Source organism: Mya arenaria, chromosome 11, assembly GCF_026914265.1.
Source record: "Mya arenaria isolate MELC-2E11 chromosome 11, ASM2691426v1".
NCBI lineage: Eukaryota > Metazoa > Mollusca > Bivalvia > Myida > Myidae > Mya > Mya arenaria.
Window position 1 is genome coordinate 46179302 of NC_069132.1, and position 25346 is coordinate 46204647.

At 38.3% G+C, this 25346-nt stretch overlaps 3 protein-coding genes across 10 annotated transcripts in view; 1 reads left to right on the plus strand and 2 right to left on the minus strand.

Moving 5' to 3' along the window:
* Window positions 1-9060, minus strand: part of LOC128209136 (MAP/microtubule affinity-regulating kinase 3-like) — a 52284-nt gene extending 43224 nt beyond the window's left edge. For all 8 annotated transcript variants that reach the window (XM_052913021.1, XM_052913023.1, XM_052913020.1 and 5 more), the window contains exons 1-4: window positions 8531-9060; window positions 7950-8096; window positions 1508-1561; window positions 831-879 (exon numbers count right to left, since the gene is read on the minus strand). In XM_052913021.1, coding sequence (XP_052768981.1) covers window positions 831-879; window positions 1508-1561; window positions 7950-8096; window positions 8531-8596 — 316 coding nt within the window. In that variant the 5' untranslated portion in view covers window positions 8597-9060. The remainder of the gene's footprint in view (window positions 1-830; window positions 880-1507; window positions 1562-7949; window positions 8097-8530) is intronic.
* A 1045-nt stretch (window positions 9061-10105) lies between these two features.
* On the plus strand, window positions 10106-21935 carry LOC128209522 (calmodulin-A-like). The gene is made up of 6 exons (XM_052913574.1): window positions 10106-10246; window positions 17186-17267; window positions 17411-17554; window positions 18798-18929; window positions 20577-20684; window positions 21736-21935. The coding sequence occupies exons 1-6, from the start codon at window positions 10244-10246 to the stop codon at window positions 21870-21872; spliced, it is 606 nt and encodes a 201-aa protein (XP_052769534.1). The 5' UTR covers window positions 10106-10243; the 3' UTR covers window positions 21873-21935.
* An 834-nt stretch (window positions 21936-22769) lies between these two features.
* Window positions 22770-24808, minus strand: LOC128208583 (uncharacterized). Its single transcript, XM_052912139.1, has 2 exons — window positions 24414-24808; window positions 22770-23997 (listed from the first exon to the last, which is right to left on the minus strand). Exons 1-2 carry the CDS (start codon window positions 24716-24718, stop codon window positions 22770-22772), a joined length of 1533 nt encoding a protein of 510 aa, XP_052768099.1. The 5' UTR covers window positions 24719-24808.
* Between the last annotated feature and the right edge of the window lie 538 nt (window positions 24809-25346).

Below are 25346 nucleotides of genomic sequence, written 5' to 3' on the forward strand. Positions count from 1 at the left end.
AGGAATGCCCACAAACCTGCGCAGTCAACGTTTTACGCATCTTTGATACCAGTGACCTTATTTTGCGATTTTTCCGAAATTCTTTAAATAGTAACATAGTGTTTTTTTTAGTGCATTGTATTTATCGATGTTTATACTTCATGAATATGAATTTATAGCGCATAAACAAGCATCAGGTATGAAAATAAATGCCCCTACATTACGAATACGTATGATTACGTATCTATGAAGCTATGGATAAAACGTTAAGATCCGTATCTATGAAGCTATGGATAGATAAGTAAAATTGCGTATCTATGAAGTAAAGGGTTAAAGTAAGAAATTAAGTTTTAAAAAAGAAGCACACACATAATGCCAAGTCTCATCTGTCTGGGATTTGTTTCTAGTCGAAAAGGGACAAAAGTGAACAATTATTTATGTTATGGGCTTTGCTCTACATGTGTGTATTGTCCTTGGCAACATGAGTGTGTATTAAGTGTCATGTGAGTATCTTCAAATGCTTTTGACATACAGTTAAGTTATAGTTTTTGCGAATCGACAATGAAGCTTACGAGAACGACACCAATGCTATTACAATACCTTGATTTTTTTATCTACAAAAAAAAGATGGGCTTAAATGTAAGTGTATTCCTTTTTAGGTTGTCATGATGCTACAATTACTGAAGGACAAGAGATATCAAAATTGTACAGCTATTTACGCTCACAGCTTCATACCTATTTGAAACATGTTAAATTTATAAGTTACACCTTCAAAGAAAAAGGAGTTTTATATATAGATCTATATAGCCCCAAAAACATAAACAAATAGATTTTGGTTTATTCACACTTACCTATATTAGGATGGTCCAACATTTTCATTATTCTTACTTCTCGAAATAACTGAAAAGGCAAAGGTTCATTTTGAAAAGTAAAAAAAAATGTCCTCAGATTTCACATAACATCAAAAACTACAGTATCTGTATCTGTCATATTTTTTGATGGTTCAAGCTTACATGTACATTGAAATTTCGGAGGTTTAACACTAAGGTGGGGAAAAGTTCTACAAAACCAGGGTATCTTCTACAGTCTTATATGAAAGAAACTTGCCTCTCTGGTAAAAAAACCTAATAACTTTGACCAAAAAGGGTGACTTCACCTCCCAAGAGTGACTTCCCCCTCCATTAAAAAAGTTAGTTTGACTGTTGAGTGAGACCTCCTCCCAAGGGAACTCACCCCTCGGCTAAAAAAACAATGACGTCTGCCAGTTAAGGCAGACTTCTCCCAAGAGAGACCTCCTCCCCTTCCTCTAGCTTGATAAATGACTTAATATGAAGCCTCGCTCTTCCTGGTGACTTGTCCAAATTCAGAGTACATGTAGTCCATTCCATTATACAACCAAGCGCTATCATTTATTGACAGAACATATTATCTCTTTATAACTCAAGCGAATGGTGGTGAATAAACAACAACCAGCGGTGTGTTAATTGCATCCAACTTCATTGAAAATCACACAATCATTTACACTTACCTTTTGTAAGCTGGAAGGATTAAGCTGTGTTTTGTCTATGATTTTGATAGCAACCTGAAATAAATGAAAACAATTATAACATAAATCAATCAAAACTACATTTCCCTGAATATGGAAGCAGTACAATAACAACTATCATAAACAAGATACTATATAAAGTGACATTTAATTAAGTAGTTAAGGATCAAGATTATGAAAACCTTTTCACCTTTACCCTGGAACTAAAGAATACTGACTTTCTATATGACCAGGCTGCAAATTGTTCACATTGAGCTTGTTTCATTTTAGGATTTTATCTTAGCGTCATCATCTTTTTTATTTTGCTGTATATTTGTGTGAATTGAGTTTTAGTTAGTATTAAAATTGAATACAAAGTCTGGGTAGTCAAAAATTTTATACTTGTTGGTGTCTGTGAGGTCCCTCCAGATTAACGTTTGTGAGTTTGACTAGGATCTGTTTTTCTGGTTCTCACCATCTCACAATTGCCAATTCTTTACTCAGATTCTTGCTCAGAGACATACATATTTTATTCTTAATATCTTAACCAATACTTTCATACTAATTTACTAGGCCATTTTTTTCCCTATTATTTGCCTTTGAAACTCACAATATATTATTAATGTTGCAATCCTTCCCATATCTTAACAATAAAATAGTGCCTGCCAGCCCTACCCTCACAATTCTCACCGGTAGGAATTTAAACAGCATAACATTGAATAGCAAACAACTTTTATTTCTTTAACTGAAAGAGAATGACTTGTTGACTGTATGTATCATTAAATCAGTCATTGAAATTAAAACTTCTGGTGATCATGCCTTATTTTTTGTTTTTGGTTTCAAATTGGTTTTCAACTCCAGACACAAGTGCTTGGCATCAATTTTTATTTAACAGACTTGCTAGATCAAGAAACTGAGCAAGCCCAGAAAGCATTTTCTCAGTGCAGGGCTTGCAACCTTTAACTAATTTCGACCACTGTGACTTGCATGTCCATTCCTCTTATTAATCCATTTTAGTAGGCAAATTAAACCAACTGAACAAATTAATTATATAATTTGGTCTGTGTCTCAAAACTATAACAGTTGTAGCTGCAAATGTCAAAGTCCTAGAGGGTTAACTTAATGAACTCTTGGCAGATATTGTTTATGCAGTGGATATTTCCCTGTTACAATAGTCACACAACAAGCTGTAACACGTAAAAGTACAGAGTAAGTCAACTGATACTCAGGACAATCAACTTACAATTTATAAAGTTAATAACACTGTTTGATGGCTAAATAAAACCTTAAGGGTTAAATCAACAGCTCATGGTCATTTGATTTTTCATTGATATAAATTGGCATAAAATTATCAATAGTAAAGTTGTTTTTCTCTCGACCAATTTAGGAATGGGTCTGGGGCCTTCCTGATAATACCTCATTTGGACTAAAATTGGGACTACCGTCAATAAACAAGTCACTGCATACATTTGTTGGTAACTGTAAAAATATTGCTCTAATTTCGCACCATTTTCAAAAATGTAAAAAAAATTTACCGAAATAGCATCTATATATAGCTTTAGTGGTATTTGCAAACCAGGAAGAGAACCTCAAGAAAACATCAAGAAGTAGGTGAAAATCCTAAGAAACCTATTAAAATGAGCAATTGCTTGTGATTTTTTTACCCAAACCATCAACATTTTTTTAAAACCACACAAACTAGATTTTGTAAAAGATTGCTTCCTGACACCCAGCAAAATTTAATGTATCTAATACAAGCCCAATTATAATTCTATATAAATGAAGTTTACTCACATATGATGATGTATATAAATGGTGTTTGCATACATATAGGAATCGATCATTATCAATGAAATAATACAGGTGACTTAAATAAGCATGGAGGTTAACTTATACTTCATGGAATTGGCAAAGATCAGAATATAAATCCACCAAAACTGCAGAATTAAGATTTTAACAGGCCTGGAAATACAGTTAAACCACCTGCTCTGTTTACACAAGCAAAGTTAATCAAACAAGATGCTTATTATATACAAGGCCCTTACAGCACTAAGCGGAAACTCCACAGATACATCCAGGAAATGTAATTATCAACTGAAGTATGCATTTGTCTAACCCAAGTTCATTGACATATTATACATCATTTTTTTTTAAATAATGGTAGAAATAGGATATTTGATAACATCTGAATTTTCAGGCAAAATATAAACTTTATTTTATTCATCAACTAGAGCCATCACAGGGTGTGATAAGGGGGGCAATTTGAAGGGACCGGTATGTTATACATTGACTTACTATGACATGCATTTCAATGTTGCTTTAGACCATATATTAAAGTGACATATATATAGTTATTCCTATCCATGAAAAAACAAACATCAAGGGTTAAATTTAAAAGGGATTTAGCAAGAGATATGGGAGGATGCTGCACTTTGTCATTTTAGGTAGCTTCCTTCTGACATCACAGAGACAAACATATGCAATCTTCTGTCTTCAAAAAATTAAACTAGAATTAAATGCCGAAGATAATGAAATGTAAATTTTGTTTTGACTATGATTATAAATACATAATGTTTACATATTTGGCAGTTGTGACAATAGTATGATGCCAAGCACTAGGTTAAGAATTCCGGCTTGTTCATCCAAAAGTTTAATTTCGATGACTGCAATAATTTTTTGTGGTCCATCAATGCTTAAAGTTTCATTCTTTTCCATCCTAAATTGTTCAAGTTGTCATAAAAAGTAAATCCATTTGCTATAACACTTTATTTCAAGGGAAACAATAAAGGAACAGTTGTCCCAAGAGTTATGGTACTTGTTATGTTTCATACATTTCCTGTCTTTGAAAATAATTTGGTTAACCAAGGGTTATAAATCCGTCAATTTTTAACTTTGAGTTACATTACTTTTCACTAAAAAGAATGATGTTTAATGTAAGCAAACCTTTACAGTTTTAAGGTAATTAAGAAACTACATGTAAAATGTTTCTTCAAAAAAATAGATCATAGGCAGATGTTTTTATAGGTTTTTCATTAAAACAAGTATACAAAACAGCCCCTAACTATAAAATCGGTAAAACCAAGTAACCGTAGATGTTGGTGCAGACAGAAAGAGATAATTTAAGGACACCCACAAACCAATTTTCTAGGGCCTAATAAATCCATGATGACAAACCATTATAAAGTTTCAACATAGGACCTGAGCTGTGTCATTAATTGCATATTGACCTCAATTTCATATTTATAATTAATCAAGCTCATTCATTATTCATCATTATACACTTTCACAGCAACATGAAATTTGACATTTTTATTTCAAGCATATCAACATTTTAAATTGAATACATGTACAAAGGTATGTACATGTACAATGAGTCAGAGCTCATCAACAAGACATGATTTCACGTATCTGGGATCCCAAAACAAACATTTAACATGATGCAAATGGGTGCCTAACTCTGCCTGGTCAGTTGTCGGAGGTTGTTCTTCAGAGATGGTCAAGTATTCCGTTGTGCTTTCATTTAATGACTAAATATTTTTGTCAAGTGAATGATGGTGAAATTCAGAATGGCAACCAGGAGTTCATGGCATGTACAGTATTGTACACTGTGATTTTGTGAAATGTTACCAAAACAAGATTTCAACAACATCTGGATAAATTTTACAAAAATACCTAGAACTTTAAATATAAAACTGAAATAAAAATACTATAAAATGCATCAAATATTTTCAACCCCACCTAAACATATATGTAAAGGTGTGTGTGTGTGTTTGAAAACCTGTCAGTTATGAACTCATGAAGTATAGAACCGAACGCACCAGCAATCTAGACCAGAAATGTTCAGATGCAATTAATTCCCAGAAATATCTTAGCTTAATTCTATTCAGTGCTAGTGAGCACACATTAATATTGCTGCACTCATAAAGGGGTCTTATAATTTCTGAGAATATGAAGTGTTTTCTAAATAACGATAATCCCACAGCACTAATGTGAAACAGAGAAGCAGTTCTTATTCATCAGACTGTTTCACATTCACAGGGATACCTTTTAGCAGGAATCTGTTTTAAAGCCACATAAATTGATTTTGGTCCTGTTCACCATGCAGGGGAGCATTATTATTTCGATATACCAGTATGTGAATACCAGTAGGATTGTTTTAGATGATCATAATTAACTTAAACTGATCATATGCATCAGCTTCTGTTTTAAATCAAAAGGCATTCTACATGTATTACCAAATGGTCAATTTTATACTATTTTTTAATATGTATATATGTACCTGTAGAACACATCTTTGTTGAACTTATACACCAGTCATTTGTAACCACGCCCCCCCCCCCCCCCAGGTCCGGGGAATAGCCGGGACTTTGACTTTCGGTCCAGCCAACCCCGGGTAAAATCCTTGCCCTGCGGGGACAAACTCATGGCTAAACCCCGGCCAAATGCCCCCGCACCCCAGAGACTCTATATAAGGCCCAATCTCGGCTTAATTTGGCGCTATGACAAAACCACCACGGTCACCCAGCCCTGCGGGGCCACCTGGAAAGTAAAAACACGGCCCTTTTCCCCGGTATACCCCCAGACCGGGGGGGGGGGGGCTGTGGTTACAATAGACTGGTGCATTAAAACCTGTCCAATTTTGCAACTAGATTTTCCATTAATTTTACATACACTGGATGCCAGATATAATTATATTTGGACACAGTTGGACTTTCATATTTGAGTCTGACACTTTGTTAACAAACTGCATAACACAATTGCTACTTGAAGTATTTACGTTACAGTTTTACATTTTCCATGGCACTGAATAGACTTTTCAGAGCTACAGATCAGGATGTAATTGGCATAAATATGCTTTAAATGCCCCAATAATGCTATAAATCGGACATTCGTTTGAATCTCTATGAAAACTGTACAAGCTGTGATAAGTGCGTACCGTTACTACAACCAATTTACAATTGTTTCAGGAACAACGGATTCGACTAAATCAAAATGGCCGCTAAACAGGTGTGGAAACACTTCAAAATTTGGAAAATGCAACCTGTTTTAATTTCCCTTGATAAGCTTTGTGTTGTATAATGCAACGGGAAGTTACCGCTGTCCAGTGTTTATGATTGATTTAACTGATTTTGATAGATTAAGTTCTGTGTTTCGGATCAAGCATATCACATATGTAAACCACATGTTTGTTTGCACTTCAATGTGCAAGTGGAATTAACGTTCACCAATGAAACCTAGATGTACATTACATTTTACAAAATTACATGAGGGCATAAAAAGCAATATGTAGCTTTGTGAATTGGTTATCATGTGGTCACAGCAGGCCATAGATTGCCTGAACAAGAGTGCAGTGGATAGAATACCAACACTTGTCTGTTGTTTTTCAGTCCAAAAGGGGAACTCAACAGTTCTAAAGCTTGAAAGATATGTGCATATTTTCACTGGTAACATGTGAAACAAGTTTCATTTCAGCATCTGAAAGTTTTTGGTATGTTCAAGGTTAAAGTTGCTTCATGCCGACACAAACAGTTGAACACAGAGGCTATCCCAATGCCAAGACTTTTTTCTTTCCAAAACAGACAATCTAAAATTACATATTAATGCATATAAAAGCGACAATCTAAACAAATTGTTCACAGGTTTCAATGAAAAAATAAGTAAAGAATGTTGTAAGGGAATAAATGTTCTGATAGAAACATGAAAATTTGGGGACAAACAACATCATTTTCACCATTAATGCATAGACATGTTCAGAGGCAACAACACCCCCTACTTAACCCTGCAAAAATCCTTGCTTGAAAGGGCTTAATTTGGTTTTGTGAATACGATGTTAATGTGACTTGCAATCAGGCAACATATTGGAACAATCTGCAGTCTGGGTCAACAGCAAGTTCTGATGTTGTATATTCACAATGGCTAAAAAAATTATCATCAGAATCAATGTGATTATGGTCATCAAAATACGAAGGTTATTGTCACCGTAAGGTTTATGTTGCAATGATAATAAAGTTAAATGAATAAGCTTTTGAAAGCTTTTAAAGAAACTAACATTTAGTTTTTAAACAAATAGATATACTTAAATACTTAATGATTCCTGGATGACAAGCAGAGCCCATAATCACCAACATCTTGAGACTGAGACTCTTAAAGGTTATAAATTACCTTTAATTATTACCTTATTTCCAGTATTTTCATTACAATAACAATTGTACAATAAAATGAAGATGGATGTTCAGTTCTGCATCCTCAGTGTCAAATTGAGACTCAAGACATATATATGTGAATAACAGACCCAGTACTGGACAATTCATTGACAGAGTCTAAGCCATGATTAAACTCTCTGATCTAGAGACTGATATATGCCAATACTGCTGAGCTTAACCACTCAACTATTGCCATTAATGACAAAAAAATGTTTTTTTTTGGAAATGTACAAAAAATATACCTCGCGTCCAGTCGGAACATGCTTTGCCAATTTCACTTTTGCAAAGTTTCCTTTCCCAATGGTTTTTATCAGACGATATTTTCCAATGTGCGGCTCATCAGTGCGTGACTTTGATGAGGAAATTCTTGTGTTGGACTTTTCATCCTTCTGCAATGATAGAATAGAAAATGACACACACATCAAATTCTGCAGGTGACACAATTTAAAAACATTTATAAAAAGAACTCATCTTTGATCTCATTGTTCAACAGCTATACAGGATATAATTATAAACAAACCAGTCTTAGGTCTCACGTTTTAAAGGTATAACGAAAAGAGGATCCCAAGACAAAAAACCATTGGGGTGTTGCTCCAAATACTCAACAGATTTAACAAAGCCCTGCTTATAGCATAAGAAGAAAAACATATTAAAACAAGTGATTTATGGGTATTAGCAATGTTATCAGTTTGGTCAGCATCACTGCTGAGATACGAAGGCCTACATCTTGAATAATAAATGTGGGTGGGGTAACGTAAGAATGCCCTTTGTTGGTATTGCAGTTTTAAAAGATAAAAACGACCATTCCAATAGAATTACTTACACGATGTTCTGACATCACTGACTCGTGGACTGTAGTTAGTGGAGCTCTAGTGGCAGTTGTCGACATTTTGAATTTCTAATCAGTTTAACTCGATTTGACCGAACTGATCAAGTTCCACCATTTGTTCAATAAAAGTGAAAATATCCGATAGAATCGAAATACTTCAGCAAATTTCTTAGCACATGCAACAACGTTATGCCAACTCTGTATGCACTTATTTCATAAAGTAACATAAGAGACAGTTAACGTTGAAATGGGCAGGTTTGTTTGGACCGACTTGTACCGAAATAGAAACAGTCCCAATTTGTTTCTGAAACAGGGCACTGTTTCGGCGTGAATTAAGTGTTAATTCGACAAGCACTGGGAGTTTTCTTCATTCACAAAGCTCAATCAATGTATACTCTATTAATCCACAGAGAATAATTGTTTACGGGAATAACAGAAAACTGTGATCCATGTCAAAATATTAATGTAGGTACTTTCGGAATTTACTTTTCGCCCAAAATGGCCGACATTCTTTGCGCACTCGCATTGCGCAGGTCGTCACGGATTTTCTTGTCACTGATTGGATGTGTATTTTCTATATGACATCAGAAAACCCAGAAACAGCTGAGGAAAGGATTTTTTCTTGCAGAAATCAATAATCAGCTGACTTTGACTTGATGTTTACTTATACGCAACTTCGTACAAAAGTTTATTCATAGTAAAGTTATTTCACGAACTTCTTCCATATGGAAACTTAAAAGTGGCGCTGCACGATACTACTTGCACACGTATGGCAAAACCGTGCCTCGAACCCTAATAAATCGACAGACAGAAGCCCCAGGTGCGTAGCTGACTTTACGCAGTTTTTCAGTGAAATTTTGACAGGTCGAAGTTTTTGTCATGCCCCCCCCCCCCCCCCCCCCCCGAATTTGAAATTAAAAATCGAAAGGGGTAGGGTAGAAGGCGTTATGCTGTCCGTCATCGAGCTGCGTAATCCCAAATTGTCCCTAACTACGCGCCTGACAGGATATCGTGAGACTGTGACCCTGCAAAGAGACTTTGCCTTTTTTAATACCGAATTTCATCATCCAATATTTGCTGTCGGTTGAATCTGTGTTCGACCGTTTGCGAAAGATCCCTGACATTGATAGTAAGGTCTGCAGTTTTCAATTAAAGATCATTTTATTACAAATACAGCAGACCGTGATATTTTTTATCTCTAAAGGTCTAACACTGATGGTTTTGCAGTCAAGATGCCATTGATGTGTTGTTTTCCTGTACGCTGAATTAACTTTCTTTAATGGAGATAAAAAAGCACGATTTTTCAGTAAACTTATGAATACGTTTAAAAAATGGCAATGCTATTGACATTTGCAGATGTCTCATCCGTCCATGAATCACTGCGATACGAAACACCCTGGTGCTTTTGAATTATTTATTTGTTCAAGAGCGACTTGAAAAGATCAAATCTACTTGGATTAATATCATTTACAATAAATATTGGTAACTGATAATTTAACATTGTTATAGCATTGTGATAATCGATAAAACTGGAATCACAGCATTAAATCCAATATAAGTCGTTGACGCTCTAAGCTTAAACACCGGGTTAAGGCTCACATAATATGTATAATTTTGTGCCACAATTTAACAAACAAAATATGTTATAAAACAATTGTTTAGTTTAATAATGCTTTGGTGCTATTTGGATAAAAGTAATTAAAGCAGATGGTAAGTCAGTTTTTATGAAACCTGAAACATGGATGCATACATACGTGTGATGAACTTTTATGCAATGAATTCATGTAATTGAAATGAAGCTGTAAAAACGTTGTTGATGTTAGAAGCAAATTGTATTCAACTGACTCCGTCACAGAATGAACCAAAATACTACACAATAGTGCCGAATCATAACATGTATTCATTATCAGTTGTTTGGTCATCAATAACGCAGTGCCCTGCGAATTTCAAAGGCTGGCGTCATGTAAACACCAAGGTTGCATGAGTACCAGTTCAAATGGAAGTTGGTAACTGACGCCATTTACTCGTCCATGGTTTCATGTTTATGGAACGGGGTTTTAGGTTTACCAGTTCAAGCAGTTTGCAATAGGGAACGGACGTCAAGTAACCATCCAGGGTTGACTGTATGCCAGCCTTTGCAATCAACAACTTGCCTCATATGCCTATCCATTGTTGAATGTGGACCAATTCGTAATCGGCAACTGTCGGCATTCATGGCCACCAAGAGTTTCATGTTTACGAGTTGGGAATTGGCAAATGACGTCATGCAACAACACGGTGTTTCATGTGTACGAGTTGGGAATTGGCAAATGACGTCATGCAACAACACGGTGTTTCATGTGTACGAGTTGGGAATTGGCAAATGACGTCATGCAACCACACGGTGTTTCATGTGTACGACTTTGGAATTGGCAAATGACGTCATGTTACCACACGGTGTTTCATGTGCACACGTTGGCAATGCTAACTGGGTCCATATTCCCTAACGTCCTGAGTCTCAGTTGAGACCTAGCCTCAGAAATGTCGTTTGCATCGCATGTGAACCAGTTTAGAATTGGCAACTTACACAATGACTCAGCCAGATTTTCAAGTTTACACGTTCAAATAGTACGCATTTTTCCACACAGAGTTTAAAGTGTACCGTTTGACAATTTGTAACTGAAAATATGTTCCTAGCCAAGGTTCTATGCGTACAAGTTGGAAATTGGCAACTGACTTCCTGTGCGCATCTAGCGTTGCATGTTCACCAATTGGCAATTAGCAATTGACTTCATGTACACATCCAATGTTTCATGTTTACAAAAAAGCAATTTTGCAACTGACGTCATGTACTAAAACAAGGTTGCATACATACTGATTAGGAACTGGCTTCATGAATCTACCATTGATTCATGTGTATCAGTTGACAATTGGCAACTGACTTCATGTAGCCAAAAAAGGTTGCACGTGAACCAATTTGAAAATGACGTCCTATTCCCAACCAGGATTTCCTGTGAACCAGTTTGGAAGAAGCAGCTGACGTCAGATATCAACGCAAGTTTTCATGTATACCCGTTGGCAATTGACAACTGGCTTCATTTACACACCATTGTTTTAATGTGTACTAGTTAGTACTCGGCACTAGACGTCATCAAAATACCCAAGGTGTGATGTGAACCCGTTTGCAATTGGCAGTGGATGTCATGTAGTCACTTAGAGATTCATATGTACCTTTTCAAGCAGTTTGCATTCGGCAACTAGCGTCATATACCCACCAAGGTTTTTATGTGTACTTGTTGGTCGTTGACGCCATCAGATCACCCAAGGTTGGATATGTTCCAGTTTGCATTATGCAACGGACGTCATGTAACGCATCAGGTGTTCGTGTGTATCAGTTGGCAATCTAGCGTCAAGCATGACTCAGGGTAGGATGGAAACATGTTTAAAATTGGCGACTGGCTTCTTGTACCCACGAAGGGGTTCATTTCGTTGATATACCAGCATGCAGTTGGCAATTATCGCCATGAGCTCACACAGGGTTGTATACTTAGAGCTGGCAATTGAAAACAAGCGCCGTCAACTAACTTTGGATTTCATGTATATTTGTTTAAGCCGTTTTTATTTGGCCACTGTCGTCATCCACTCAACCAAGGCTCTCTGTGAACCATTTGTTGATTTGCAACGGGCGTCATGTTACCACCCACGTTTTTGTGTGTACTAATACAAGTAATTGGTAATTAACACCTAACGTCTTTAGTTAGCGTTGACCCTTGGAGCTCGGACTTGGCAACTTACGTCCATGCGCAAACCAAGGGTTGCAAGTATAACGGATTGAAATTGATAACTTCCGTCAAGTACCCACCCCCGTTTGTTGCGTACCAGTTGGTAAATGGAAAATGACGCCATGTACCCCACCAGGGGTTCATCTGTACCAGCTAGCAGTTGCAAACTGACATCATGGACCCACCCAGGATTGTTGTGTACCAGTTGGTAAATGGAAATGACGCCATGTTCCAACCCACCCAGGGTTCCATGTGTACCAGCTAGCAGGTGGAAACTGATGTAAAGAAATCGTCCATGGTTTCATGTGTACCAGCTAGCGGTTGGAAACTGACGCCACATATCCACCAAGGGTTTCATGTTTACCAGCTAGTAATTGGAAAATGACGGCATGGACCCAGCCAGGATTTCATGTGTACCTGCTAGCAACTGGAAACTGACATCATGTACCCACCCAGGGATGTATGTGAACCAGCTTGCAGGTGGAATCTTACACCTTGGACCCACCAAGGGTTTCATGTGTACCAGCTAGCAGTTGGAAACTAACGTAATGTATCCACCCAGGGTTGCATGTGTACCACCCAGCAGTTGTAATTGACCCACCCAGGGTTGCATGTGTACCACCAAGCAGGTTGAAACTGACGTCATGTATCCACCCAGGGTTGCATGTGTACCACCCAGCAGTTGTAATTGACCCACCAAGAGTTGCATGTGTACCACCTAGCAGGTTAAAACTGACGTCATGTATCCACCCAGGTTTGCATGTTTACCGTCAAGCAGATGGAAACTAACGCCATGTACCCGCCCAGGGTTGCATGTGTACCACATAGCAGATGGAAACTAACGCCATGTACCCACCCAGGGTTGCATATGTACCACATAGCAGATGGAAACTAACGCCATGTACCCACCCAGGGTTGCATATGTACCACCTAGCAGGTGGATACCTGACGTCATGTACTCACCCAGGGTTTTAAAGGTGAACTACCTAGCACGCGGAAACTAACGTCATGTACCCAACCAGGCTTACATATATGTAAAACCTAGCAGGATACCTGACGTAATGTTCTCACCCAGGGGGTTGCATGTGTACCACCTAGCAGGTAGAATCTTACGTTATGTACTCACCCAGGGTTGCATGTGTACCACATAGCAGGTGGATACCTGACGTCCTGTACCCAACCAGGGTTGCATGTGAATAACCAAGCAGGTGGGAACTGACTTCATGTACCCGCCCAGGGTTGCATGTGTATCACCTAGCCAAAAATACCTAAATCATAAACCCACCAAGGGTTGCATGTGTATCACCTAGCAGGTGGAAACTGACGGCATGTACCCGCCTAGAGTTGCATATGTACCACCTAGCAGGTGGATACCTGACGTCATGTACTCACCCAGGGTTTTAAAGGTGAACTACCTAGCACGCGGAAACTAACGTCATGTACCCAACCAGGCTTACATATATGTAAAACCTAGCAGGATACCTGACGTAATGTTCTCACCCAGGGGGTTGCATGTGTACCACCTAGCAGGTAGAATCTTACGTTATGTACTCACCCAGGGTTGCATGTGTACCACATAGCAGGTGGATACCTGACGTCCTGTACCCAACCAGGGTTGCATGTGAATAACCAAGCAGGTGGGAACTGACTTCATGTACCCGCCCAGGGTTGCATGTGTATCACCTAGCCAAAAATACCTAAATCATAAACCCACCAAGGGTTGCATGTGTATCACCTAGCAGGTGGAAACTGACGGCATGTACCCGCCTAGAGTTGCATGTGCACCACCTAGCAGGAGGAAACTTACGTCATGTACCCACCCACGGTTGCATTTGTATCACCTAGCAGGTGGAAACTGACTTCATGTACCCGCCCAGGGATGCATGTGTACTACCTATCAGGTGGAAATTAACTTTATGTACCCGCCCAGGGTTGCATGTATATCACCTAGCAGGTGGAAACTGACTTCATGTACCCGCCCAGGGATGCATGTGTACTACCTATCAGGTGGAAATTAACTTTATGTACCCGCCCAGGGTTGCATGTATATCACCTAGCAGGTGGAAACTGACTTCATGTACCCGCCCAGGGTTGCATGTGTATCACCTAGCAGGTGGAAACTGACTTCATGTACCCGCCCAGTGTTGCATGTGTATCACCTAGCACGTAGATACCTGACGCCATTAACCCACCCAGGGTTGCATGTGTACCACTTTGCAGGTTAAAACTGACGTCATGTACCCACCCAGGGTTGCATGTGAACCACCTAGCAGGTGAAAACTGTACCCACCCAGGGTTGCATGTGTACCACCTAGCAGTTGGAAACTGACGTCATGTACCCACCTAAGGATTCATGTGTAGCAGCGAACAGTTGGAAACTGACGGCATGTACCCACCTAAGAATTCATGTGTACCAGCGAACAATTGGAAACTGACGTCATGTATCCACCTAAGAATTCATGTGTACCAGCGAACAGTTGGAAACTGACGTCATGTATCCACCTAAGGATTCATGTGTACCAGCGATGGAAACTGACGTCATGTATCCACAAAAGGATTCATGTGTACCAGCGAGCAGTTGGAAACTGACGTCATGTATCCACCTAAGGATTCATGTGTACCAGCGAGCAGTTGGAAACTGACGTCATGTATCCACCTAAGGATTCATGTGTCCCAGCGAGCAGTTGGAAACTGACGTCATGTATCCACCTAAGGATTCATGTGTACCAGCGAGCAGTTGGAAACTGACGTCATGTATCCACCTGAGGATTCATGTGTACCAGCGAGCAGTTGGAAACTGACGTCATGTATCCACCTAAGGATTCATGTGTACCAGCGAGCAGTTGGAAACTGACGTCATGTATCCACCTAAGGATTCATGTGTACCAGCGAGCAGTTGGAAACTGACGTCATGTATCCACCTAAGGATTCATGTGTACCAGCGAGCAGTTGGAAACTGACGTCATGTATCCACCTAAGGATTCATGTGTACCAGCGAGCAGTTGGAAACTGATGTCATGTATCCACCTAAGGATTCATGTGTACCAGCGAGCAGTTGGAAACTGACGTCATGTATCCACCTAAGGATTCATGTGTACCAGCGAGCAGTTGGAAACTGCCGTAATTGGCCCGCCGAGGGTTTCATGTGTACTAGAGATAAGATTGAAACTGAAGTCCTCGTTACCACATAGGGTTGTACGTGAACTAGTCAGGGATAGACAAGTGACGTCATTTTTTCACCCAGGGTGTTATGTCAAACATTTGGCATTTTAGCAATTATCGTCATGTACCCAGGCAGGGTTTCGTGTGAGCTATTTCGTTTCTGACGTCATTCACTCAACTTAAGGTGTGATGTGATAATATTCAAACTACATGAGCATTTGCATTCGGCAACTAGCAATTGCCAACTTGCGTCAAACAGTCACCTAGTAGTTCATGTTTACACGTTGACTTTGTTCAACTGATAATATTCGCCCACCCAGGGTTGCGTGTGTACCAGTTTTCAAAATTGGCAACTAATGTCATGAACCGAACATGGGTTCATATGTACCAGTTTGTACCAATTGATGTATATCCACCCAAGGTGGCATTTGCACCAGTTGACGCCATATTTCCACCCATTGTTGCTCGTGTACTCGTTGGTAACTGTCGGCTAACGTCATGAACACACACAGGGCCGCATATGATATTTGGAATTGGCAATTGGTAGCATGTGCCTATAACGGGTTGTATGTGTACCAAATAGGTTATGCCAATTGACTTCATGTATTCATTCAATGTTGCTATAAGGTATCATTTTAACACCCAGAGTTTCCAATTTATTTTGGCAATCAGTAGCTGCACTCACGTAGGATCAATGTTTACCTGTCCAAGCAATTTGCATTTGGAAATAAAAAAATATATTAACTTATCGTCATTAACTTCTCATAATTATCTTCTAAAATGCCCATATCAACTAATATCGGTCATGCGTTAACAGTGTTAAACGGTTTTTCATACCTTATCAATTGCCTTTTAACTGTCATTGCAATTTTTACAACTTGAGAAAATTTTAATACCTAGAAATTGTTTGTTTATTTTGGAACACGCGTTCGGGAAAAAGAGCGAAATTATGACCTCGAGGGAGCCATAAGGTTTTGTTCATAATTTGTGTACTTGGGACCGAGGATATTGCTCGACTCCTCGACATAATTAGGTTTCGATGCAGCGTAGATATAATAATTATTTTATATGAAAATAGAAGGAAAAAAGTTCGGGACCAAACTCCGACCTCGAGGGAACGCCGGTTCTCGAACGACCGCTTGTTCGAACGACTGCTAGGATACATGTTTCCAGCCAAGGCTTGAAGCATACAAGTTGTGATTGTCCACTGGCGTCGTGTGCTTAACCAGAGTAGCTTGTATAACAGTAAGGAATCAGGAAACAGACATCATTTTCTCATCAGAGTTTCATTTGTAGGGATTTTATGTATGCGTGTTGAAAACGGTTAACTTGCGTCCTGCTCTCACTAAGAGCATGATTGCATGAGTAAGAGTTGACAATTGACGACTGGCGTCATGTACTCACTCAGGGTTCCATGTTTACAAGTTGGTACATTGTAAACTTGCTTCGTATCCGCCCACCCATCAGGATTGCATGTGTAACAGATGACAAGTGGCAATGGATTCGGTTGGACGAAATGGATATTGGCAACGGGCGTCATGCACTCATTAAAGTATTCGTGTACGCAAGTTGGCAATTGGCAACTGGTGCAGTATGGAATAGTCAGCTGGCGTCGTGATTCCATGTCAATGCTATACTGATTCGAAAGGTTATACACGATAAGGGTACACACCATAGAAATAAGCATGAGAGGTTTATTGTGACAATTAAGTCGTCTTTATTTCAGTCGACGAGAAGTGGAGAGAAAGAGGAGGAGGAAGAAGAGGATCCCATAGCAGCTCTTGGTCTCTCAGACGAGATTTTGGCAGGTATGACTGTTATACTTGTCCAGTCAAGTAACCAAACGCATAACGCGAGAGAAAACTTAACCGATATGTTTCTAAGGGGTTGACTGCTTCTAATAGTACAGAATAAAACACGTTTTGCCACTCTTTGGCAAACTCTTTTGTAGATTACCAAAGAGCGTTTGACCTATTTGACCCGGACGGAGATGGAACTATCACTACGCTGGAGCTGGGAACTGTTATGAGAGTGATTGGACAAAATCCGACGGAAGCCGAGCTGCAAGACATGGTCAATGAGGTGGATGAAGACGGTAAGTAACGTGGTTTTATAGTCTGTCACGTGGTTTAACAATATGACACGTGGTATTATAGTCTACCACGTAGCATATATAGCTGATAGTTCCACGTTCCAGGACATGGACAACTATGTGGATGAGGACGGTGAGTTATCGTGCGTTATAGTCTTCTGAGTGTCACGCTGTGTGTATATAGCCTGTCACTGGTCTATAAAGTGTGGCGCGTTGTCACTGGGGTAGAATCCGACTGATGCCGAGCTCAAGACAAGGTTAACGATGTGGATGAGGAAGGTGAGCTACGTGGTATTAAAACTGCCACGTGGTGTTATACTTTGGTTCAAAGTGTGTTGTCCGGTTAGCGCAGTAGTAAGCGCACTCACTTCTCACCAGGGCGACTCGGGCTCGAATCCCAGCCTGTGTGCATATCAGTTTGGTTAGTGGTCACCAAGCCGGACAAGTGGGTTTTCCTCGAGTTCTCCGGTTTCCCCCACAACACAAGACCTCACTCTCGCACAACATCGTGCCAAGACGTGCTCCAGGGTGATGTTCAACGAGATGGATAAACAAGGTGAGACTACAATGTCACATCGTGTGATTGTCTTGTCATTTAGTGTGTATGCTTTGCCCCGCTATCCCTAGGGAATAATTCAATCATAAATAAACATCAATTTTTGAACTTTAATATGAAAATCTGCGATCTGATTTTTTGTCTGCAGTCTTATGTCACTGGATTGCATATACTTATGCAAAAAATGCTCATTCCAAGACAAAAAATAAAAATGTTGTCAAAACGGTAACTCTGTGAGAGTGCAGCTTAAAGTAGAAAAAAATGTTTGTAGTTTTTTACCCCTCGTACGGTATTCACAAGGGTTTTGCATTCAAGAAGCGTCATTTCTGTTTATTTTTCTAATAATACTGGTATGTTATATTTTTGAAGAAAACGGAAATATTGTGTTGTGACAGGAGGCTGCGAATTGTGCTGCTTAGGATTGGTTTAATATTCTCATATCTTTATGATTGCCATACATAACCGTTTTATGTTCAGCGTTTTGTTCATTACATGCAAATTCCACGTCAATCAAAACAGATCGACAGCAATCAGAAGATTCAGCAAAAACTCATTCTTCACATGCGATCATGTTCTTATGTTTCTAACTACTTTCATTTCTTTGGCCATACCGATATTGCTTTTTTATCTTATGTTATAGCAAATATGAAATTACCTCGAATATTGTATTGTACTATATTTTCATTTAAGGAAATGGGACCATCGAGTTTGAAGAATTTGTGAAAATGATGGTGTCTAAAACTACATCACAATCAGACAACATTACCCAAGAAGCCTTTAACGTGTTTGATATTGATGGTTCCGGGTTTATATCCTTTGAAAGTAAGTACATGTACAAACATGTTTTCTGAGAACAAAGTGATCTATCAGTTTGCATGTCTCGCTGTGCGGCCGTTTATAACGAACTGCATGCACGCCAGGCATGCATTATGTCGATATTGGTAGTTAAAAGTCGTCTGTATTAAGGCTATGATAAAATCAGTATCATGGCCGAAGTATGAGTTTCCAATTCAAAATCTTCAAAAACATGACTGAGAGATGAGAAAATGTATAGATTATCTTTGGCAGAACACCAGACAATTTAAATTTGACCTTTAACATCAACGATCTCTGGTTTGAGGCAGCGCTTAGTCAGTCTAGATAAATTGAGTCGTTGTCATCCTCTTGGTGTCGCCGTCTTGCCGCTTTTGTTTTTAAAAAATGCTCGGAAAATCGCAGTCCGTTCTAATACGAAAACTGCCGAGAGGTTGGGACTAGTCGCCATCGAGGACAATATCGGCGGATTTTTGCATCAACCCTGATCTTCATGCATAATATGTTCAAAATGAAATTCTTTGTATTTCAACTAAATCCAACTATTGTAAACTACGCGGTGCTTCAACCGCTCAGCCATGGTTTGGCCAATATTTATTTGATCATCGCGATTACAAATGAAACATGATTATGCATTATGGTACACAAATATAAATAAATAAATAAGGAAATATAAATTAAGGTTATCGCTTGCACATAAACTTTTTGGATTTTACAGATTTGAGAATTAAGCAAAAATGTTTGTAAGTTCTAGTCTCTCATCTGAGCGTTGGCAACGATACTAGCATGGTTTACATGTTTGCTTCAATATCACGTATACGAGTACATTTTTAACATGACGTCTTTTGATGCAAGACATTTGAAACGCGGCTGTATAGGTTCAAAACCTCTCTATCACAATTTTTTAATCATAATTCGAATGAGAGAAAACATAAGTTTAAACGTTCTAATGGATGATGGAAATCAGCAATGGTGACATGAATTGATATACCTCGGTTAAACAAATTAAATTAAGAGAGCGGCATGTTGTCAGACGCATGTTAAAGAATGAATAAAACATGTATTTGTGTACGTTATTTCGCATTGAATGTATGCGGGACAATTTATGAGATATGTGGAAAATATTCCATACACGTAAGGTCTATATCTAGGTGCGTAATCGCCTACCTTGAGTTTATAAATATTTTCTGGGCATTGCGGTAAGCCCTAGACTTGTACCCTGTGATTCTATCGTTAAATATTACGGCAGAAGTAGCGATTTTCAAGCACAATTCATTGCTTTCCCCTTTCAAAGGGAAATAACAACTGCGTCTGACCAGTGACCAATCTAAATAAAACGACAGCGAACGAGTATGTTGTCTTTTTTTAAGTCTGGCTAACTTTTCTTTAAAAACGGTATTTGATTTCAATGTTTGCTCTTTCCACGGGCATTAAAACAGTTCCTTTACAACACTGTTTAAGGACAGTTACAAGAAATGTGTTATTGAGTGATAAGTATTCACTTTTCGTACAATCAACGACTGCGTCTCATAAGCATCATAACTACCGGCTTAGCACCGGGTCGGACAGGTAGGTCATTGACCTTCATCGTTTACTAGGTTCAGGGCTGAACATTACCAGGATAATTTCCGTTTCTGATCATATTTATTTCCACAGATCTGAAGCGCGTGATGGAGAACCTGGGGGAGGAGCTACCCGACAACATCATACACGAGATGATTGGCAAGATAGACGCGGATGGGGATGGTCGGGTCAGTTTCGAGGGTAAGGCGCGAGCTATATTATGTAGTGCGTATCACGTATCTTGCTAGATATATTGATTGGTTGGTGTGTATTAAGTTTAAAAGTTAAAACACTGCAATTTACACACGATAATACACAGAACAGCAGCTTAAACTAGACGTACAATGAACTTGATAATATTTAAATCACTATAAAATAGTCAATGCATTTGTGGACTACTTAAGTTTGTAATTAATCACTAGGATAACCCATAAAAACATTGGAGCTTATTTCTAATGAATAATAGAAGCTTCGTTTGATAAATACTGTAGCCATTGTTTTCACCTTTTTAATCATTAATACTGTTCATGATGACAAAATAAAAAAATAAAAAACATTATTTTCTGATGAAAAATATTAACAAAAACAACAACATTGCACTAGTTCAAATTTGCCGGTAAACTGTGTCAAAATGCTGTAGATATATTTCCACATTTCATAAAATTGGAATTCATTAGATCTCTACATCTTTTAATTTGTTTCGACTCTCTTAAAGAATATTACTTTTATTTGGATTTCATTCAGAAAAAAAATCAGAAATTATGACATGTATGTATGTGTAGTAGCATCCGGTCAACAATAACTTCGGACATTAGCCAGAAACCAATACTGATGGCCATTTCGTGTGAAAAAACATTCGGAGCACGTCGGTCGTTATTATCGAAAAGAACCTCGGATGTATGGCGGTACATCAGTAGAAGTAGTTCGTGAAACTTTGAATTATATCATTAATTAAATGTAGTGTTTAAGCTTGTACTTGTTGATCTAAGTTTAAACTGATTGCCAGTGAAGTGTATTATTGCAAACATAATTAAGATTCCCAAGAGTTTAGTCATTGAGTTTAACTGCTAAATTAAATTACTATGCGATCTACTTGAACCTGACTATAAAAGACCCGATTTCTGACATTGTAAACTGTTTCTATACATCCGAGGTTGTTTTCGATAAAAATGGCTGAGGAGCTCCGAATGGTGAAAGACACCACCTAGCCCACTCCCACCATGTAATGAAACTTAACACTTTCTCCTTCCAGAGTTTGCGGAGATGCTTGAAGTCAGCGATGAAACTCAGTTAAAACATAATAGAGAAAAGACAGTAAAGAAACAAAAAGAATCAACAAAAGAAAAACATACAACGGATGAAAACACTGACCATTCTGAAAGTGCCTAAGCTATTGCACATACTGTCAATTGTATATGTATAATCATTGTTGTTGCCAAATAAATATTTTGAAAGAAACAAGATTGGCTAAAACACACATTTTTCATGCAAAAGAGACATAACCAATGCCTTTAATTAAGTTTTGACGAAAGAGTGTTGCATCCCTTTGATATGCAGTCATGTTTGCGGCAAGTACAATACTGGCATGTTGAAAGCACTGAACGGCAGCACCCTATTACTCACGTTTTGCAGCGCAAAGTAGTTCTACAAAACGTGATTATGAGATTTAATTATTTGAACACATTCTTAATTACAAGTGTTGGAATCCATGCAATTTTTTGTTTTAGATTTTGTCATTTGATATTTTTGATTTGATATAATATTTTTAATTGCTGCAGTTTAATACAATTTTAAATTCACCTAAAATACTCCGCAATTTCAGCCTCGCCTCTCAACGAATCAGCGACTAGTGCTTTCATTCTGCTGATTGTAATCAGTTTTTTTGTGCGTTTAAGGCCAAACCAAATACTACATTTAGAGTCAGGTTCCAAAATCAAAACCTACTGAACTGGCACGGATCAAGCACACCAAAAAGTGTCATAGAAAAGTTGTAGAACAGATATATACTTATACAAATGCATGCAAATCCAAAAGAAAGCAGTAGATACATTAACATGTCATTACAAATAGAAAATGAATTATCTCTGTATATGATATATTTCTTGACTCATAGTATTACTACTTTAATTGTAAACACTCGTATAAAACTCTTAAGAAATCATAGGTCTTTAAATTGCTAAATGTCGTATCATCATTTCGCCCTCCACGGTACACGTTCACAGTTGTGGATTAATCTAAGAATAAAGTACACGTATGCTAAACATATCACAGCAGCTTAAAATTGTATTAGTCTAGTCTCAACACGAGTAAACTGTCATTCCATTGTCCTACAACCAGGGTACATGACGTTTCATCAAATAACAAGCAGTGTGGTTGACACACACCATCATCCTTATTTGCAACGATCTGTACCATTGCATTGCTTGCTTGGTCAACTTGTAAAATCTTCTCGGAAATCTTTCCACATACAAACATTTGACCTTTATTGTCCAAGGTAACTCCTGTCGGACTGTCCATTTCTTCATTTTCAAATTTCGAGATGATATTGCTACTCTTAATGTCTATTCTGTTAACACAATCATTTGCAAAATCAGTAACATGAAGAACAGACTTCTCCCTGTCAACAACGATGTTACGTAAGTCGTAATCTTGAGATTTGTGGACTTCTTCCAACTTTCTGCCTTTTCTTGTGCAGCGATAAACTGTTTCCAAGGACGCTACATAAATATGACCCGCGTGGTGAGTTATTGCACTACAATAAGTTTGTAAGGGAAGAATACCGCTAGATTCCAGTTTGGTTGCACCAACATTGAATAAATGGATTTCATGGGAGTCTCCACCAGAAACTGTAACAGCTATCTCAGAGTCACAGACGGCCACATTTCTGGGATATTCAGGCAAGACCAAGCAGTCGACAATATTAAACCCCTTGTCTAGTAACTTGACTTTACAATTCTCAAAGTCTACGATAACAATTCTACCATCAGAGAGCTGACAAATACCTGTTATTTCACATGGACTTTCACCGTCCATTCGGACATTGTACACGTGTTTGCTCAAAATTCGGTACTGGTGATTTCTACCAATACCACCAATGTCACTGTTCTTTCTAGCTTGTCCCGGGCGTCTACCAGAAACTTGAAACTCCGAAACAGCTCCTGCGTTACCACTTTCTTCAAAGTAAACCCCCGTGACTCGCTTGCCATCAACATATTCCTGAACAAAATCGGAACCATTTTCCCTTCTTGGTTTTCTCCCTTCGACGTATTCCCGTACAACATCTGAACTTTCACTTTGTGCTTTTGTTTGACCTTGTCTGGCTAATCTCGCCGATTTCTCCGACTTGTCCTTCAGGGAACCACTTTTTACTTTTAAATTTGATCTTGTCTTACTTGTAGATAAAGTAATTTCGCTTTCAGAAACAGTTCTTTTCTTCTCCTTCGTCAACGAGCTCGTTGGTTTCGGTTTCTTTGGCTTCGGTTTCTTCGGGAGACGCTGTAGATGTTTGCATTTTCTGGAAAACAAAAACGTCGTAGCCGTCATATGCTAATTACACATACTTATATACACAATTTTAGATTAATTTTGGACTTATTAATATGATGGCTACTATCAACTTAGACAGAATTTGGACGTTTTGTTTGTCCTACCGCCCATTACTCTCTTGTATTTCATCAACATATAGATCCATTTTACCCTTCTTACGTTTCAATTGGGTCATATAAAGTTACTGCTATTGGTCTAAATGTTTATACCTACTACTTCCTGTAGGATAGTTTAGTCAACTTTAGTGGAACAAGTGTTGATACATTTTTAGAAAAAAATTGCCATACGTTGTTTAAAGCTGACGACAACTTCAGCCAAACAATAAAGGCGACAGCCAAATCATCATTTTTTTGTAATATACTAAAGAAAAACCATTGTACATACCCATGCGTGGATGCTGAACACTGTAAACAGCATATGACATTATGGTCTAGACAGAGCGAACTTCCGAGCTTTTTTGGATGCTTCTGGCATGGTTTAGTTTCTGCATAGATGACAGTGCCCCATTCGGTTCTCTGGTCGTGGTCTAGTGTATGGTGGGTGGGGTAAAATCTCAGGTGTTGCTGGTTGCAAAGATTGCAGAATTGCCTGTGGCATTGGCCGCAGAAAAAAACGGCCTCCGAGTTTAATTCATGTTCTTCACAATCTGAGCAATTGAAATCGTATTCGAAATCACCCTGGTTACTCATACTGGCATTATAATCATTTAAGTAAATCCGTATATGACAGCAAAAGCATGCGCATTAGCAGAATCTGCCCGCTCACGCACTTGTTGATAGTCAAACAATAAACTAAATAATAATCACATAAATTCATTCCACAGTCCATATCATTAACTTGACACATAAATTCAATATCAATACCATGATCGCTGCAAAAACCGAAATATGTTAACCATTTTGAGATAAGATCGCATATATACATGGTATCGGATGTCATATTTTGCGATCGATTCTTGTTCAAATACAGTAATCAGCAACTCCATGATAACATTTCAAAGCTTTTCTCATGAGCTTTTGTTCTTCGAAAAGGTGTGTGACCAACCATAAAGGGTTATAACTGGTTTCTGGTGCAGGTGCCTCAAATCTGGTTAAAAGGGCGTTTAATCGACGTGATACATAATTATATATCTTCCCATGTAACAACATCTTCATATCGGTTTTAACTTTTGTTTGAACTTTTATGTGAGTCTAAACGATTGACATGTTGTCTGAGATTATTGAGTTTACATAGGCATATACATTTTAGCTTCTATTGTCTACACACTATAGGGCACCCAAAGTGTTACTGTAACAGAACACTTATTTGCCATGTACT